Source organism: Arvicola amphibius, chromosome 10 (genome assembly GCF_903992535.2).
Source record: "Arvicola amphibius chromosome 10, mArvAmp1.2, whole genome shotgun sequence".
NCBI classification, from domain to species: Eukaryota; Metazoa; Chordata; class Mammalia; order Rodentia; family Cricetidae; genus Arvicola; species Arvicola amphibius.
The window spans coordinates 115,061,685-115,080,445 of record NC_052056.1 but is presented as its reverse complement, the minus strand read 5'-3'; the positions used below and the strand labels follow the sequence as shown (position 1 = coordinate 115,080,445).

Sequence of the window (18,761 nt, the reverse complement as noted above, 5' to 3'; positions counted from 1 at the left end):
TGACTTAGGACCGAGTCTCCGCATCTCTAACAAGCTCCCAGGCGATGACAATGCTATCGGTCCATGGACCACACCCAAGAAGAAGAGTCCTACAGACCTCTGACAACAGCTCTGGCCTTATTAAGCAATATCAGTCTCGGGGGATTGACATTAGTGGAATGTTGTTCTTCTTCCTGAAAGATATTCTCAACTGGGGCAACTGCGTCCCTGCAGTTTTCCCCCAAGGGACCGTGAGCAATGTCTGAAGATGCTTTTTAAGTATCACAGCTGCAGAAGGGAGGTGCTAAATGACAGCGTGTCAAAGGACAGGGACGATGAGAGGCACACTGTAACTCACACAGCAGACCTACAACAAAAAAAAAATCTGGCCCAAAATGTCAGCAGTGCCAAAGTTGGGAGAGCCTGTTCTAAAGAAACATAATGCTCTTCACCACACTCCTGAGACTACAAATCCTAATTTTAAAAGCAATCCATCGACCCAATGTCCTTTCCCAGGTTAGCTCTGAGACATGAGGGATCACTGTGAGTGGAGCAGGATCTCCAGGTCTGTGTTTTGTCTAAGGTCGGGCACAGGTGGTTCAGAAACCCAGTGAGGGAACCGGCAGAGCAGGAAACCTTAGGGCTAACAGCTATTCAGGACCACAGGTCTAGTCAAGCTTTTCCAAGATTCCAAGCTCCATGCAGGCAGGACCACATTCCGATTTGCTCATGCAGGGCTGAGGACCTGATACAGCACCTTGCACACTGCGGATGCTCAGATACCAGACTGAATCGTGCAACTTCTAAAGCTGCTTCAACTCCAAACATTCTCAAACACACCCAAAGGCTAAGCGACTCACTCTCGAGTGCAGCATGATTTGCCAATAGCCGTCATCACTAACGCTACCATTCCTGATTACTGAAATTGCTCACCTGAGGGCAAGCGTAGCATTGCAGAAAGGGCGCTGGTTTTGAATCGCATGGATTTTGACACAAATCCACAGTCATCCAATGATCTTGAATAAGTTAACGGTATTATCCACTTATCTAAGATGGATCTAAAACCAAAGGGTTCTGAAACAATACCTTGTCATATAGTAGAATAAACACAGCCAACACTGCTAAAGGACTGAGTTTTAAAGAGAGGACATGATATGGTGCCATTCACTTTATACACAAGACTTTTCTCGATACCGTCACTTAGCGATGGGCAAGCGCCGGATCCCTCCTGCTCGACCAGATGCACCCACCCGTCACACTTACAGTCATGTGACCAAATGCTTACAGTCTAACTACCAGCTTCCCAGGGCCAGGGAGGGCAGGGCAAGAGACATCTATTTGGAAAGGGACAATCTCAGTGTGACATCAGCATGGGCTCGCCACCGCGTCACTGCTGGATCAAAACAAAGTGCATTCTCTGCTAACAGATGTTATGGACCTGGAAAACCAGAACTTGGCAGTTCGCTTCCTGTTGCAGACAGTGAGAGAAGATGACTCGAGAGAAAGGCCCGTGTCAGGAGTGACAACCAACAACGCTGCTTCTCCGTGACGTTAGCCGAAAACGCTTGAGGAGAGAGCTCACGGTCACCTCTCGCATTTACGCCGTCCTTGAGACACAAGGCCTTGGGTGAAAGGTGTCAGGGTGCCAGTTCCGCTGGGGAAAAACATTTTTAAAGATGTACTCTGGGAAAATGCCAGACAAGAAAACCTTCCCAATGATAGGAGGAGAGATGTCAGGGAACACCAGCAGTGTGGAAGTGGAGAGCTCTGACTGGCTCCCAGGACTCTAGAAAAATCAAGTCGGGTTAAGACTGAATCTGATACATTGGAACTCCTCTGCCCCGGGCAGCTGTTAGGGTTCAGGAGCCCCTGGAGCGCAGCCCTGAAATAATAACAATAATAAGCAGAGGAAAATACAACCTTGTAGAAGGCTGGGAAGGAAAGATCAGAGTAATGGGTGCCTGGACACCCAGCAGGGTGGCAGTTAAAAACGCCTCACAGGGTCGTCATTTGCTGAGAGAATGAAAACCCCTGAACTGGGTCAGATCCCCAGGTCACGTGCTATTGCCCGTGACAACTGCAAGGGGCGGGACCTAGGAGGGCAAGGATACTCTGTCTGTCTGGCCGGCCTCCGAGGCACAGCAGAAGAGAGTCCTTGCTTCCCTTGCTGCCACTCCCTGTTCTGTCAGTCATCAGCTGCCGGGACAGGACCACCTCTCGAGATAATGCGTTTTTCGACGATTACTACCTGCTGTGTTAAGCAGTACTTTCTTTCATTGGTTACAACAAGAAAGAGAAGAATTAGGGGTGAAGCAGCAGAGAAGCTAACATCGCCTTCATCAAGGGACAACATCATGTTGTGGGAGCGGAAGTGTTCAGCAGCCGGGAATCATAAGGCATTGAAGTGGTGACCGTGAACTCGGGAAGCCTGTTGACCGCCAGGGTTCTGGGCTGATGAGAGTCATCCCGCGTGTGTTTGTGAGAAACGGAATTGGACAAAAGCATAATTCATGTTAGAAAACAGCTCAAGTCACTTGGAGTACAGCAATGTTCTGATTCACGAGGCCCTGAGCTGATTGCAAACACACAGAGAAAAAAGAGAAAAACTTCCAGAAGACACTGGATGAAGACTGTGCCTCTCTGCATGGTGAGGACCCCCAGGCACTACCAATCCTCGAACAGAATGAGGATTCCAGCACAGCTGAGCTACCTAAACTGACCGGTAACGTCCGAAACACCGTCCTGTGCATGGGCCGTAACAGAAGAGGGACCTGCCTCGGAAAAGCTGGTGAAATCTGTGAAAAGTCTCAAGCTTAAGTAATAATATCACAAGAAGGATGCAGTCTGGGTTCTGACAGGCGAGACGCTGTTCTAGAAGAGCTCTCTCTGTATCAGGGACAAGGAGGTGCAAGGGCCGGAGACACTCTGGAAGTCCGAGAGTACAAAACACAGTTTGATCGAAATGAAGAGGATGTCTTTATTTAAGCAAACTGGTTTTGTGAGTTTTTGGAGCCATTTACTACACTGGGAGCTGGCAGTAAGTAAAACCATCAAGTTTTATATTGTTGTGCACTGTGTCTGTGCACATGTGTGCGACAGCACGTGTGGGCGAGCACGAGTAACCACAGACACCAGCGAGAGCACAAGCTCTTCTGGAGCTGACATATATACATAATTAAAAGGAAAATAAAACCGTTATTGAAAAGTACTGGAGGGAAACCGTGGCTATGCTGAGCACACCTTACTGCTGCTTCTGGACACTGACGCCCTGAACAACACAGCATAGGGCATTTCCTGTCAGGTGTTAGAGGTCATCCAAGCGTGACTTAAGACACAAGAGGGTGCTAATCCAGTATATGCAAATGATGTGTCAACTTATATAAAGGTGAAATTGGGCAGTCTCAGATTTGGGTATCCAGTCCCTGGAGCCACCCCCCACCCCACCCCACCCTCGCAGCAGAGAGGGCAAACTTTCATAGCAAAAACAACCTCAAGCCCCACCAAAACACAAAATAAAGTTACTCAACTAATTAAGCACCATTCACCGACTTACCTAAGTGGAAATGTGTTGTTAGGCATAATTAGCAAGCACATGCATAAAACATTAATTGCTTGTTCGAGAAGATGAGATAAAAAGGCAAGACAAGAAAAGATTAAGTGCTTGAATAGCATCTAAGGGATACTCTATCAAATCTTTCTAAAAGTATTCATGGAAAGAATGAAAATGTGTTACTGATTAAAAAGTCTCACCTTTGGAAATTTGGAGGAAACTGACTGGATACCAGAAAAACAAACAGGTGTGACTACCAGAATGCTATGGTTTGGACCGTAAATGCCTCTTTTTAAAGACCGTGTGTTAAACGCTTGGTCATCACACTGTGGCACTCCAGGGAGGTGGTGGCACCTTTGTAGGTAGGGCCTCCTAGGTGGAAGTGAGGTCACATGACCTTACAGGGGCTATACAGACACAGGTCCTTCCTTCCCTCTTCTTCATTCCCACCCACCGAGAGGTGACACCTCCCACCACTGGCTCAAAGCAACAGAGCAAGAGACCATGGGCTGAAACCTCTGAAGACCATAAACTCTTTCCCACTTTCTCAGCTTTCATCACAACAACCGAAGGCTAACATCCGAAAGAAAAACTGTCAGAAAGGATTTACAGAGATACAATGTATCACCAGGTGTGGCAGAGCATGCTGGGATCCAGGACTGCCATGGCTACACAGAGAAACCCTGTCTCGAAAAACTATCTTTAATCCCAGCACTCAGGAGGCAGAGGCAGGCGGATCTCTGTAAGTTCAAGGCCAGTCTGATCTACAGAGCTAGTTCCAGGACAGGTTCCAAAGCCACACAGAGAAACCTGTCTTGAAAAACTAAAATTAGAAGAAAAAAAGTATTCTAGGCCTGGCAGTGGTGGCACATGCCTTTAGTTTTAGTTCCAGCACTTGTGAGGCAGAGGCAGGTAGATCTTTGTGAGTTCAAGGCCAGCCTGGTCTACAGAGTGAGTTTCAGGACAGCCAGGGTTGCACAGAGGAAACCATGTCTCAAAGAAATACAGTCTCCAAAAATACCTCAGCAGGCAGTTAGAGAAACAATCACCATGGCTTCTGATTCACAAGCTGGATCCCAACAGTGATAGTTACTGCTGTCAACTTGAGAGAATCTAGACTCACTTGAGAGAAGGAACCCTCGACCCTGGGAGTTACCTAGTTAGTGTTAGCTGAAGTGTCAAGACCTGCCGACCATGAGCAGCAGCACTACTCCCTGGGTGGGAGCCTGGACCGTATGGGAGGAGAGAGGAATGTAAAATGACCACGACCCACTGCTTCAAGCTCTTGGCCTCTGATTTTGCCACCATGCTGGTCTGCACCCTTGAACCGTGAGCGGAATAAACCCTTTCTCCTTGAAGTTGAGGATTTTATCACAGTAATGGGAAAAAGTCGTCATGCCGACCACTCCTCCACCTCAGAGTAATGATATGAGAGGGTCTTCTGTTTTGTGTTGAGTTCCTTGGTTAATAAAGAAACTGCCTTGGCCATTTGATAGGCCAGCCCTTAGGTGGGTGGAGTAGACAGAACAGAATTCTGGGAGGAAGAGGGAAGTGAGGCAATCGCCATGCCTCTCCTCTCTGGGTCAGACGCCATGGATCCAGCCACCAGGTCAGACATGCTCAATCTTTCCGGTAAGCCACCACCTCGTGGTGCTACACACATTATTAGAAATGGGTTAATCAAGATGTGAGAATTAGCCAGTAAGAGGCTGAAACTAATGGGCCAGACAGTATTTAAATGACTACAATTTGTGTGTTGTTATTTTGGGTGTAAAGCTAGCCATTGCGGGAGCCGGGCGGGACGAAAAGTAGGCCTGCTCATCTCATCACTGCAGAGTAAGGGCACACACATCCCTGTTCCTACACTAGAACAGACTGCTCTGAGCTTAGAATGTTAACATCTAGACCGCACGAAATACCATGAGGTTGGGACCCATGTCCAAGAGTAGATCTCATACATGGCCTACACACATAGCCAGAGGTAATTTTGCATATTTAATGCAAATCCTCATGAAGGCGCACATGGAATTTCCATTTGGGATATCATATTGGTACTCAAAAAGTTTCAGATTTTGGAGTATTTTGGTTTTTGGTTTTGTTGGTTTTGGTATTTTGGTTTTTGTTTTTGATTAGGAACATTCAACCTGTAATCAGCACATCTCCAATTAGAAGCTCAGACTCGATACCTAAAAACAGCTTCCAATTCCCCACCTCCCATCAGCACCAAAATAAACACGGCCAATGTTGCCACTCTGATCTATGCTATCCCTGGGCCAGGTCATGGGGTCACCTTCAATCAATGACACACACAGATAAAATAAATAAACATGCTTCTTGCTGCTGTTGATGATAAATGGGATCCTTGTTCTTACGGAATTGATTTGGTGTATGCTCTGATTATACAGTGAGGTGTGGCTGAGTCCCATTTTACACGCTATGGTGCCATCCCAGGCTTGGCCCTTTACAGAGTCCCAGCTGCACTAACTAACTCCGCGTCCGTTTCCTATTCTGAGGACGAAATAACTGGATCTCTGTTTTCTCTTATAAGAAATTGTCAAACCAAGGGACAACCTTTGAATGCCACCATTTGCACCTCTAACTAGAAATTTTCTGAAGGGCACGGAGAGACAGAGCTTGGTAAATGACCCGTTTCCGCGCAGGCGATTATTGCTCAAAGACAGTTGCGTCAATAGCTCTTTCTACGGCTGTAAATAATTCAAGCCTTTCCGTCAATTTCAGACTGTCTTGCAATACTTCTCCACCCCAAACCCAAGCTGCAGGAGCATGCTCTACTTACAGTTACGAATGTTATTCCAGTCGGTGCTGGCAAAGAAGGGGTGGCAGCAGAGACCCTCAAACGTCAGTCTCTCCTTCTGGCCACACAGCAAACTCTGAATCAGATCCAGGAGCTCACTGCTAACTTTTGGGTCTTCCGGAAACTTCAAAAACCGCTGTCAAAAAAAAAAAGAAAAAAGAATTATTTCCTTAGCAGTGATTCAGCTTATGTCCTGAAGCGAAGAGAGAATTTATCATACATAAGTTCTTTTCATTCTTTTTTTTTTAATAAAGTTTTGTGCCCTCATAACTTTAGACCAAAGGCATGTTCCTGAAATAAGCGGCCTACACACATCAATAGGCCTAGTTCTTTTGTTGGGGTTCAATGTCCTTCGTGGCTTGACCTGTAGCTCCCCTCTCCCATCCAGTCTCACAGACACCCATCTCTCTCTCTGCTGTCCAACAGTGACGAGCTATTTCAGGCTCCCTGTACCATCTCACGCTGTTCTCTCGGCCTAGAGCTCCCTCCACCAGCACCGCCCCCAGCTCTCCCTGGCTACTTTCCTGACTGACATTCCCTCCTGCATGCTCCCTCTAGATTCCACCCTTTCTTGCTCGCTTTTGGTTTTTTGAAACAGGGTTATCATTAAGTCCAGAGGGGCATCAAGGATCTACCTCCTCCACCCACCCAGCATGTGGTCCGCTTTGGTTTCTGAGGGAGGATGGCGAGAGGAGGTCAATATGGCCCCTGGCTCATCACTGCTGGCCTGGTACCCCACAGTACTGAGTACGATTCTGTCAAAGCCTGAATTACTGAGCAAGCAAACCGAAATGAATGATGGAAATGAGCTCCAAGAGTTATCTAGAGGGAAATTTCAACTCAAGAGAAGCCTCAGTAACAGCGTTCGTACATTAAAAATATATATATATATATATATATATATATATATATATGCACCAACCATATCCAGGAAAATGAAAATTGGATAAGAAACAAAATCCAAAGGAATGAGGCATCTTTTCTCCTTGAAGCCAAAACTGAAAAATGGGTTCATCATGTCCTTTAGAAATGGGATTAATGGGATGTAAGTGTACATATTAGGACGTGGTTTTAATTCCACATTATACGTGTGTGTGTGTGTGTGTGTGTGTGTGTGTGTGTGTATACACATAAGTGCGTTACTTCAATTCTAACTTATCCGCTCATTTCTTCCCCACTTGAGACTCATGAGCTCCTGAGTCAAACAGCCGGCATTGTGCTCAGTCTGTCCTGTTTGGTTTCTTCAGCGTCAGCGTCAGCGTGTGAGGTGGTAATGCCTACCTCCCAGGGTCGTTTGAAAAAGCTAAAAAGCTCGCTCACTGAGCCACACTCACGCACACTGAACAACGGTGAACTCAAGATGTATTTCACGACCAATAAAAAGACGGAATTAAAACGGCAGCCATCTTCCGTTTTTTAGTGCTACCGAAAATGCTGAGGTGCCCTTAAGATGATTGACAGCTGCGATTCTGGAAGCTGCCGTGAAGAGTGCGCCCAGTGGGGCTTCTGGCACAAAATCGGGGCTGTGCGGTCTACACGTGATTCTAACGAGCCTTCACCTGGAAGTTCATGATGTTGCTGAAGGTGCGGGCAGAGGTTCCCTCTGTGAATGGAGTTCTCCCGTAAACCATCTCATAGGTGACCACTCCCACCGACCACCAGTCACATTCCAGGCCGTAGCTGCCTCCCCGGTCCTCATTCATCGCCAACAGTACTTCGGGAGCCATGTAGTCTGGGGTCCCAATGGGGAGTTTGGCATTCACCTAGAAACCCGGAAATGAACACAGCGCTCTCAATTGCCTGCCAGTAGGTGCCAACACCTGCGTTAGACCTGCTTTACCCCCCCCCCCGCAATTGCTATCCACTCGGGCACTTAAAACCTTCTGTCAAGAGGCACGCTATCAAGAAATGTCAATGCTTTACTTTTAAAAAGGGACGGGGTGGGCATAATACAACCCATCTGAGTGAAGAAGGGTTTCTCGGTACAAGTTACTGAACAACAGAACTTCTTGCCAGTATGAAGGGACTGAACCCAGGACCTTATAAAAGATAAATAAGCCCTTTATTCCCACCCAAACTCCATTCCCAACTCAATAGAACTTCTTTTACTCAAAAACAAAAAATATATACACAAATGGCAAAGTTGGGCTGGGGAGAAGACTCAAGTCAGTGAAGTCCCTGCTGAGCAAGCATGAAGACCCCAGTTCAAATCCCCAAACCCACATGAACAACTTAAGGCAAGGGTGTGCCTATAAACCCAGCACTGGAAAGGCTCATCTGGGGGACCCTAAGGGCTTGCCGCTAGCCAGGCTAGTCAAGTTGGTGAGCCCCAGGTTCAGTGAGAGACCCTGCTTCAAAATACAAAGTGGAGGGAAGTAGAGGGAGACCCTGTGTTGACCTCTGACCCTCATATCCATGCACACACACAGGCAAGCACACTCACATACATCACACATGCAGAGAGAGAGGAAAAACATTCTAAACATAATGAGAAACTGGAGGCTAGATGGCAACACAGCATGAAGCCAGCTACATCTCAAGTCTGGAAAAAATGGAAAATGGCCCTAAGATCCATCTCTTCCTTCAGCCAACCTGCAGGGCAGTGTGATGAGCAAGTCCCAAACAGGCTGCATGTTAATGACTTCACCTTTCTCATTTGCTCCTATGACCCCCTCACCGCTCGGAAAGCAGGTCCCTCCAACCCGCCAGCGCCCGAGCACTGCCCTTGGCAAAGGCAGAGCAGGACACTGTAGGAAGCCTTCCGACAGAGCCAAACACATTCCGTTCCAGGGACCGTCTCGTCACCTAAGGATTCCTGTTTTAGGGTTTAATGCCTTTGTTTCTCGGAATGATGCTGATCAAAGAATTGGACTTCCTGACCCTTACGAGGGGGCTCAGCAAGTCAGCAACCCCTTTGATCTTCAAAACTGTTTTTCAAGTTTTACTGCGCATGAAACGTGAATGTGTGAAGACTCGTGTCTATGCTCGTGCCCGTCAAAGCAGAGAGGCCTGACTCCAGACAGCAGTGCGGACCGGTGCCCTGTCACCCACCGCATTTACGGCCTTCTCGTGGCCAGTGGTGAGATGGTGCAGGAAAAAAAAAAACCTCATCGTTAAAGGACTAAAAAGTGCCCCCAATGGAACCAGGTTCCATTAAGGCTGGACTTTTTTTATCAAGGAAGCAGATTTAGGCTGGGTGTGGCAGTACAAGGATTCTGTTCTCTGCTGCAGAGGAGGACGAGGGGGCAAGCAGGAGAGGGATGGCAAGTTTCCTTTGATTTGAGAGGAAGGGGGACGCTTAGAGCCGGGCACTACAAGGCCACCCTCCCCGGTGATGGGGTCGGATGAAGCCCTTTCAGCTATGGCTTAAAGCTTGTCCATCCTCCTACCCAAGAAATGAGATTTTCCAGTAATTCTCCCATTCCCTCGTTTTTATTCTTTACTTAAGTATGTACATGTGTATATATAGGACATATAAGATATTCCTGTAATAATCCCATTCCTCTTTTCCCCATATGTATATAATAGGAATATCAGAATATTCCTATAGCTTTCATGTTCTTTCTCTCATGTATTTACAGACACACGTGTAAACGTGTACATACAGTATAGAAATACTGAAATCATCCCTGTAAACCCCCACTTCCTCTCCGCAGGCCCACAACCCAGAACAGCATGGTGCTGGCACTCCTGACACTGAGAATGCTCAGAAGTCAAGGCGCACCCCAGGCAGCCTGTGCCAGAGGCAACAGTGGAGCACAGGGGCCAACACTGAGACTAGACAGGCACAAGGTGACCTATCCTTGAATCCAAAAGGGGCTGACACTGGCACAGGCCTTGATGGCATCGGTGTGGGTCTTGCCCACTGGATGCCAACTGGATGCCGACTTCCCTTGCAAGCACAGGAAGCACACAGTTGTTAGAGGAACATCATTTGCTGCAGTCCGGGCCCATTTTATTGTCACAAGGTATGTTCTAGAATATTCTGCCCTCTTTGTTTCCCATCTTTGACGGGACACAACCACTTGTTCACATCCAGTGAGCTAAACCTGACTGAGCTTAGTTTATTAGGATAACCAAATCAAAGGGTATAAAATGTCAACACCTTATTTCTCAACTAGTGATCAAAGAGAGTCAGGTAATGATCCTGCAACTATTCTCATCTAATAGAAATGTATAAACATTTTTACAGATTGTCCTTATCTGTGGCCATGCTGGAAAGCTAGAAAGGCAAAACTGCCCCTTGTGTGCTCTCGATGGACGCGACATCGAGCCCCCCAACCCCGTGCTTATTAGCAATTCACAAAGGTTTTTAATGATTACCAGGTTTCGATTAGCCCCTGGCCTCCAAGCAGCGGGTCTTACATGTGATCATGGGCTTCCCTGGGTGACATCATCAAAGTGACCTAGGCATCCCAGGGGGCCCACAAAGGGCGCTGCCGTCTGACAGAGACTCCTCAGCTTTAGCGTGGCCCTCACTCTGCTGACAGAGAAATTAAAACTGGGGCAGCAAGAGACCAAAGAACAGGGGCGGGAACGTCCGCCGTATTTTAGGAAGAAAAGGAAATAAAGAAAAAGGGAGGAAGGGAAAGGGAGAGAAGCAAAGTAACTGAAAAATCCAGCAGATTCTTTTAAAACTAAAATGGCTAGGCAGTGGTGGCTCATGCCTTTAATCCCAACACTTGGGAGGCAGAGGCAGGCGGATCTCTGAGTTTGAGGCCAGCCTGGTCTACAGAGCGAGTTCCAGGATAGCCAGGGCTACACTCAAAAACAAAAAAAGAGACAGAGATGAGAGAGAGAGAGAGAGAGAGAGAGAGAGAGAGAGAGAGAGATAGACAGACAGACAGACAGACAGACAGACAGACTGTGACAGACAGCTATATAGGGAGCTGCAGAGACGGCTTCGTGGTTAAGAACACGTGATGATCCTGCAGAGGATCCGAGTTTGATTTCTAGCACCCCACATCAGGAGGCTCACAATCGCCTGTAATCAAGCTCTGGGGGAATCCAGCGCCCTCTCCCAGACTCTGCAGGAACTGCACTCACATACGCTCATCACCACACACATATACAGTATTTTTAAATAAATATTTAAAGTCAAATATGGAAGTGAAACTATTCTCGTCTCGTCTTCTTCTCAAACCACCACCATAAAAGGCTGAAATGCGAAACTATTTAAACAACTTTCCCTCCTAGTATGTACACACAAACATGTGTGCACACACATGTAGAAGTAGGTGTTTATTTTCATTTAAGTTCTGGCTTCAGGGAAATCTACATTAGCAGAGTGTGGGCCTGACAAAGGGGGTGGAGGAATAAGAGAGGGCAGAGACACAGGATGATTCTGTATGTCTATAGTGTGTGTGTGTGTGTGTGTGTGTGTGTGCGTGTGCGTGTGTGTGTGTCTATAAATACACAAGAGAGAGGACAGGAATTACAGGAATGGAGCAGTCTTTGCTCTGGGTCTCCAGTTCCCAAGAGGTGACTGAGACACAGGCTCCACTCTCCTGACAAACCCTCATAACTAGCTTCCCGAGAGCCAGAAGAGACGGGTCAGCTATTGGCCCTTCTCTGAGATTCTAATTAGGGAGGTGGGTACAAGTCACACCGAAGGTCCTGAGGTCAATAGGCACATGGTCTTGCTGACAACAGTAAAATACACTAAAGTTACCTTTTGAATAAGAAACTTGAAATAAAGACAACAGGAATGGGAAAAAAAAATTCATCTCGTGGAAATCTCACAAATATCCAAAATGCAAAGGGAATGAAAGGAGGTCAGCAGACTTAGGGGAAAAAGGATAATTCCCCAAATATGGACTGGGGGGGAGGGCGCGTGTGCGCATGTGTGAATAGTGCCATGGGACAACTTGGGTATCCTCCTCAATCACTTTCCACCTTAATATTTTTTTTTGCTATATTCATGTGGGGGGTGCACCCCCATACACACAAACACACCACAGCACGGAGGGTGTGGAGGTCATATGACAGACGACCTGCCGTGCTCGCCTTTCCCTAGGGACAGAACTCAGATATGGCAGCAAACACCTTTACCTGCCGAGTCATCTTGCCAGCACTCCCCCGCCCCCCCGCCTTGATTTTTGAGACGGTATCTCTCGCTGAAGCTGGAGCTCACTGCTTCAACCAGGCTGGCTGACCAACTGACCCCAGAGAGCTATCTGTCCCAGCCTACCAGGCTCTGCAATTTCACGTGGGATTGAGCTCGAGGTCTCATGCCGACCAGACAGGCACTTTACCAAATGAGCCATCTCCACAGCCCAGACTGTATTTCTATAGTACAGAAAACAAGGAGAACCTATGTCTGTCCAACACACACACACACACACACACACACACACACAAACAGAGAGAGAAACTCACACATGCATACAGAAATTAAAAACTAAAAACTTGTTAAATTTGTCCTCATGTGCTTTTCGCGCCCTGGCCCGAAAAGCACGGGGAAGAGAATACGGGCTCTCCAGTGTGTTTGAGCCCCCTGACTCCTTGGCCAAATGGACCAAGCGGCTCCGGCCCTGGGCGAAGGCTGCTACCATTAGAACTCAAGAAGGCGATTTGAAGCACTACAAGATGAAGACTTGAAATGAAGAAAGCTCTAACGAGAGTGACCCCAGCTTCACGGTCAGGGACGTGTGTGTGTGTGTGTATGTGTGTGTGTGTGTGTGTGTGTGTGTATGTGTGTGTGTGTGTGTGTATGTGTGTGTGTTGACAAGCACTCACTATGTAGCCCTGGCTAGCCCAGAACTCACTATGTAGACCAGGCTGATCTCTAACTCACAGAGATCCTTCTGCGTCTGCTTCCTGGGTACTGGCATTAAAGCATAAGCTGTCATTCCCAGCCCAGGGCCTTCTCTCCACTGCTCTGTATCTGAGGAGCAGATGTGATAAATCATCGTCTACTTTCTCCCGTGGGCTTTTCCTACTGCAGACACACATTGCCAACTCTAATTATTTCTCTGGTGCTTTTCAATCTACGGCTGCCATTCTCAACCCAGGGTGCTCTTCTCCCTCCACCCCAGGGTACTCTGGGAGACACTTGGGGCTGTCATAACTGAGCAGAGGGTGGTAGTTGGATCTCGTGGGTAGAGATCAAAGATCTAGTTAAACATCCAACAATGCACACAACTACCCAAACCCAAATGGCAACGGCAAGAGGCGACACTGGCAGACTATAAACCTATACTCTAACTCTTTTCTAAGCACATTAGTTTATTAGTGAGTTTCTGAACCCCACAAAAGTTTTATGCTATTCAATTTATCCCCTGTGCATTACTCCATTGAATTCAATGTCTGAGCTTTCATATCTGTTTCTGGGTTACACATGACTTTGGGTGGGAAGGAAGAAACTCACTGACTCATCCCATGCAAAGAGAATTCTCTATAGCTGAGCTAGGCCCTCAGCACCCATTCGTTTTTATTTTGTATTTATTTTCTCTTGAGGGTGGGTGGTTGACAAGACAGGATTTCACTGTGTTGCTATGGCTGTCCTGAAACTCACTTGGTAGACCAGGCTGGCTTCAGATTCAGAGACCCACCTGCCTCTGCCTCCCAAAGGCTAGGAATAATGGCATGCGACACCACCATCTGGCTTATTTTTTTAAAGTATTATATACAGATCTTTTAATAAACATAGAAAATGAAATGCTTCCTGGGGTTTTGTCCAAAAATCCTTAATGCCCTTTATTTTGGAGTTTAAAATATAAAACAATTTGATCCTATAATTCTTTAAAAATTTTTCTATAAATTATATGAATATTTTTATATATAAAAAACTTCATATAAAAAATTATAATTTTTAAATTTTCTATGGTTTTATTAATTTATTTTGTGTGTGTGCGCACACACCACCATGTACATGTGGAGGTCAGAGGACAATCTTGCGAGTGAGCCGAGTGTTCTTCCTTCTTCCATGTGTGCCCAGGGATCAAACTCAGTTTATCAGCTGACAGTGTGTGCCTTAACATACTGAACCATCTCACCAGCTCCGGATTACACAATTCTTAATATGATGATTAAATAAATGAATTATAAGAATATCGCCTGTGGGGCTGGAGAGATGGTTCCACTGTTTGCTGCTCTTCTGGAGAACCCAACTTTGATCCCCCTCCCCCGCACCTATACCAGGCAGCTCACGACACCCAGTAACTTCAGCTTCGGGGAATCTGTCTGTGGCCCTCTTCCGACCTCCTCGGTCATGCCCACACGTGACACGCATTCACAATGACACAGACACACAAGCAAAAGTAATAATGAATCTTTTTGTAAAGGGGAGAACGTGGTGCTGGAGCTGAGTTGGGACTGCCGTGACCGCTCTGATCCTGTTCCTCTCACGGCCTAAATGCCAAGAACATTGCCTCGAGAAGTTCTCAGGGCTGCAGAGCACACAGGCCAGATTCCAAAGTGCACAGAACTAACACAGTTCTAAGCCTTTTCCTAATATCAACCTAATAATATCCACCTTTCCCAGAGGAATCTGGGGATGAAAAAGTAATTTTACATATTGTCCTTCATATAAAGGACTTAAGGCTCAGACCTGGGAGGCATTCTGAAGAGCGCTTTCTCCGGGCTCCGACTTTATGCATTTTAAGTAGAATCTGTGTCTTCTACAGAAAGGATGAACGGCCAAGCTCCTCAGGATTTGCCCTAGTCACCGAGTGGTTCGGCGGTGAAATCAGGCTAACCACTTAAGCCGACGTTTTTCCCTCAGACCCAGACCGACCCTTTCTACAGCCGACCTTGGAATTCACGTGTTAGCAAGAGTCAACTGGATTAGAGGATTTTACATTCTCCTTTGTAACTTTATCACCTTCCTTCAGAGTGGGCTCGGTGTTGATCTGCTCCTCTCCTGGCTTCCTAATCAGTGTGTGGAACACAATTTAATTTTTACCAAAAGTCCAAGACTTGAAAATGTCATTTTGAACATCAGTTCTTGACGCGACAGGATGTTCAAATTCTCTAGTGACTAATTTCAATTTTTCTGTATGTGGAGAGCATTTAAGAAAAAGAAGGTCATGTATCATCAACATATTTTAAAGTAAACCAAAGTGATGTAACAGAAAACAGTCTCTGTAAGAGGTAAGAGGAAATAAAATGAACATTTTCCTTTTTTTGTGGAAATGTAAGAATACTCATATAGACAATTGGCAAGGTACCTTGGGCATCGCTGTCTGGGGACCAACCATCTCTGCACCCCAACCTCTGCCCCCACTCCCTACAAGAGTCAAACACTGACAGGTGAGGTCCCAAAATGCTGTCCACCACTGTACCCTAACATCTGCCAGATTCTCGAGGGCCACAGAGTGCTCTTCAGTGCGACCCCCCGAGCTAGCTCCTGCCATTTTCTAATCACCTTATTTGAATTCATTTTAGCAGCTGATCCAAAATCCACCAGCTTGATGTGTCCCGTCCGGTCAATGAGGATGTTCTCAGGTTTGATGTCACTGTAAGAAAGTTAAGGCCTTGATTAGCACTGTCTTTGTGTCCATCAACAAGCAGTTACCAACCTCAGGCCGCAGTTCAGCCAAAAACCTTAGTTTATGTGTTATGCTATGCAGACCTTCCCTACTGGTAGATAGGAATGATTGGCACCCATCTTGAAAGATAAATTTAATTTTCTTAAAAGGGAGGGAGAAAAAGCAAACATGAAGCTGGAGACGGGTTATCTCTACTAGAGGCTCACATTTTTATATTTCAAAAATGAGCCGGGCAGTGGTGGCGCACACCTTTAATCCCAGCACTCAGGAGGCAGAGGCAGGCGGATCTCTGAGTTCGAGGCCAGCCTGGTATACAAGAGCTAGTTCCAGGACAGGCTCTAATAACTACAGGGAAACCCTGTCTCGAAAAACCAAAAAAAGAAGACCAAAAAAACCTAAAGACCTAACTGGAGGTCATATGGTTCACAAATGGGAAAGTCTTTTATCCCAAACTCTGCGTCCCCATAATTGTATATCTATGATCTGTATGTGCAATCTCTACTCCATTCTGAGGGGAGGTCAGGATGTGGAGAGACTCCTGAGGACAGAGACTTCTGTGGGACATCTTTGCAACTTACTAACGCTGGCGGTAAAAAGCGTGCAACCTCCGCGTGACACAGCAGAGAGGCAGTGGGACCTGTAGGAGGTGGGACCCAGTGGGTACCATCAGGCCACGTCTCATCACCAAGAACGCAACTCAGCCTTACCTCCCATTACCAGACCCCCCCATAAAACACCATCAAAGTATGACTCCCTCAACATATTGATCTATTAGTGAAAGAAAAGCCCACTGAGACCAGATCACTTCAAGCAACCAAGACACAAGAGCCGTGAAGGTAAAGTTTCAAATCAAACCCATCTGTGGGCTCCATCTCTTTCTGAGCCTTGGCTAAAGGTGAATGTTATTGCTCTACCATAGGCTTTGCCATATGCCCAAAGCAACAGGACAAACAAATCAATGAAACCTGCAAATAGGAGAGTGAGAAGATACCTTTCCTCCAACTACCAGTGAAGTATTTGGTACAGAGAGGGGAGCTGATTAACAGCTTTTGTTTTTGTTTTTGTTTTGTTTTGGTTTTCTCAAGACAGGGTTTCACTGTAGCTTTGGAGCCTGTCCTGGAACTAGCTCTTGTAGACCAGGCTGGCCTTGAACTCACAGAGATTCGCCTACCTCTGCCTCCTGAGTGCTGAATTAAAGGTGTGCACCACCACCACCTGGCTTTGATTAACAGCTTTTGTTAATTACCATTTTTTTGTTCCCAGGATATGTGCCAGTTCCTCTACCAGTCAGAAAAGAAAACCCAAAAGGGGTTTTTGCTATAAACCCAAAAAGAGGAGTTTTCAATGCTACTGGCTACATCTGACAGCCAGATCTTACTAGCAAAGCAGGCACATTGCAGGTCTAGCTCTGTTCCATGGCTGAATGGACGTGCTAAGACACCAGACATTTTGGAAAGCTTTTAGCCAATCACAGGCCAGGCTGGCTAAATGACGATTTCTTCTGACCCTGTAGGGACTGGTGTGTGACTCAGAAAGGTTCTCAGTATGCAGTATGCTCCTAGGGGTCCCACTTACCGATGCACATATCCCATCTGATGCAGGCTGTGAACAGCCAAAATCAGCTCAGCAAGGTAAAACTGAATCATATTTTCATCTAATTGGTCCTCATATCTATTCAGAAGTGACAATAAATCCCCTCCAGGCTGATATTCCATGACCTGCAGAGAATGGCAAAGTTATTCATTTTTCACATGCCCCAAATAGGGAACACCTCAATTGAACCCTCAAACAACACCTAACAATGATGTAACCACGAAGCCTCTAGAAAGCGAAGGGGATGTGTGGCACGTATCCTAAGACATAGGGTAAGGTTTTTGCCCTACAGAAATTGCATATGTGACCCAAGAGAATGGAGAGGATGCAAGAACAGCCAGACACCGTGCGTGATGCTTGCAAGGCAAGCCTGAGAAATTGAATTAAATCCACCTCCTCCCACACCCACCCACGCTGACACCCCAGACATTCCCTAGGATCAGGTACCGCGCAAACATGGATATTCCTGGAGGGCAGCAAACGTGCTAACATTCATTTTGCATTCCCCTCGGCACACAGTAGAGTATAGGAGCCGTGCAGCAAATGCAATGCAATCTTTCTTCCCCTTTACAGGCAGTGCAGCAAATGCAATGCAATACAATCTTTCTTCCCCTTTACAGGCAGTGTGGAAGGCAGCTGATGATCTCTATTAAAAATTTAACAATGAATATATACCCTCTGACCTAGCTATTCCACTCTGAACAATTTACTTTATTGGTACTTACAATTCATAGATAAAAGATAGATAAGTAAATAGATTCTCTACTGGGTGGTTTATAACAAGGGAAATATACTTGAAAACCATACAAATGCCCATCCATAAGAGATCAATTAAATTATGATACCTCTAAATTCTGGGCTATGACTTAGATACTAAAAACACACGACTCCAGTTACTCATGTTAGGGGAAAGCTGTCCATAACACAGAAAGTGACATTCTGTACAGGATAGAGAATAACCTACCTTTTCAATCAGAAAAAAAAATTATATTTTTGGTGTATATAAAAATAAATCAGAATATATAGCTAAAATGCTAGATTAGAAAAGAGGTCGGCAAGGGTGGCACAAGCCTTTAATCCCAGCACTCGGGAGGCAGAAGCAAATGGATCTCTGTGCTCAAGGCCAGCCTACAGAGCAAGTCCCAGGACAGCCATAAAAAAATGAAAGAAAAATTCCACCCTGGGGAAGTGAAAATCATCAATGCAATTATGCATTCATGTGTGTTCACAATATGCACACAGAGCATTTGTGCATGTGTCATTGCAGGTACACGCCTCATGACACAGGTGGATGTCAGAGGACGGCAACAGGTGTCAGGTCCTTGATGCCAAT

General features: G+C 46.2%; 1 protein-coding gene across 1 annotated transcript in view; it reads right to left on the bottom strand.

Annotated features, from left to right (window-relative positions):
• The window catches only part of Cit (citron rho-interacting serine/threonine kinase), a 176,240-nt gene that overhangs the window by 119,257 nt on the left and 38,222 nt on the right, over positions 1 to 18,761 (bottom strand). Inside the window, exons 6-10 of the mRNA XM_042055883.1 lie at positions 17,411 to 17,553; positions 15,712 to 15,802; positions 15,542 to 15,544; positions 7,904 to 8,107; positions 6,327 to 6,480 (exon numbers count right to left, since the gene is read on the bottom strand). Coding sequence (XP_041911817.1) covers positions 6,327 to 6,480; positions 7,904 to 8,107; positions 15,542 to 15,544; positions 15,712 to 15,802; positions 17,411 to 17,553 — 595 coding nt within the window. The remainder of the gene's footprint in view (positions 1 to 6,326; positions 6,481 to 7,903; positions 8,108 to 15,541; positions 15,545 to 15,711; positions 15,803 to 17,410; positions 17,554 to 18,761) is intronic.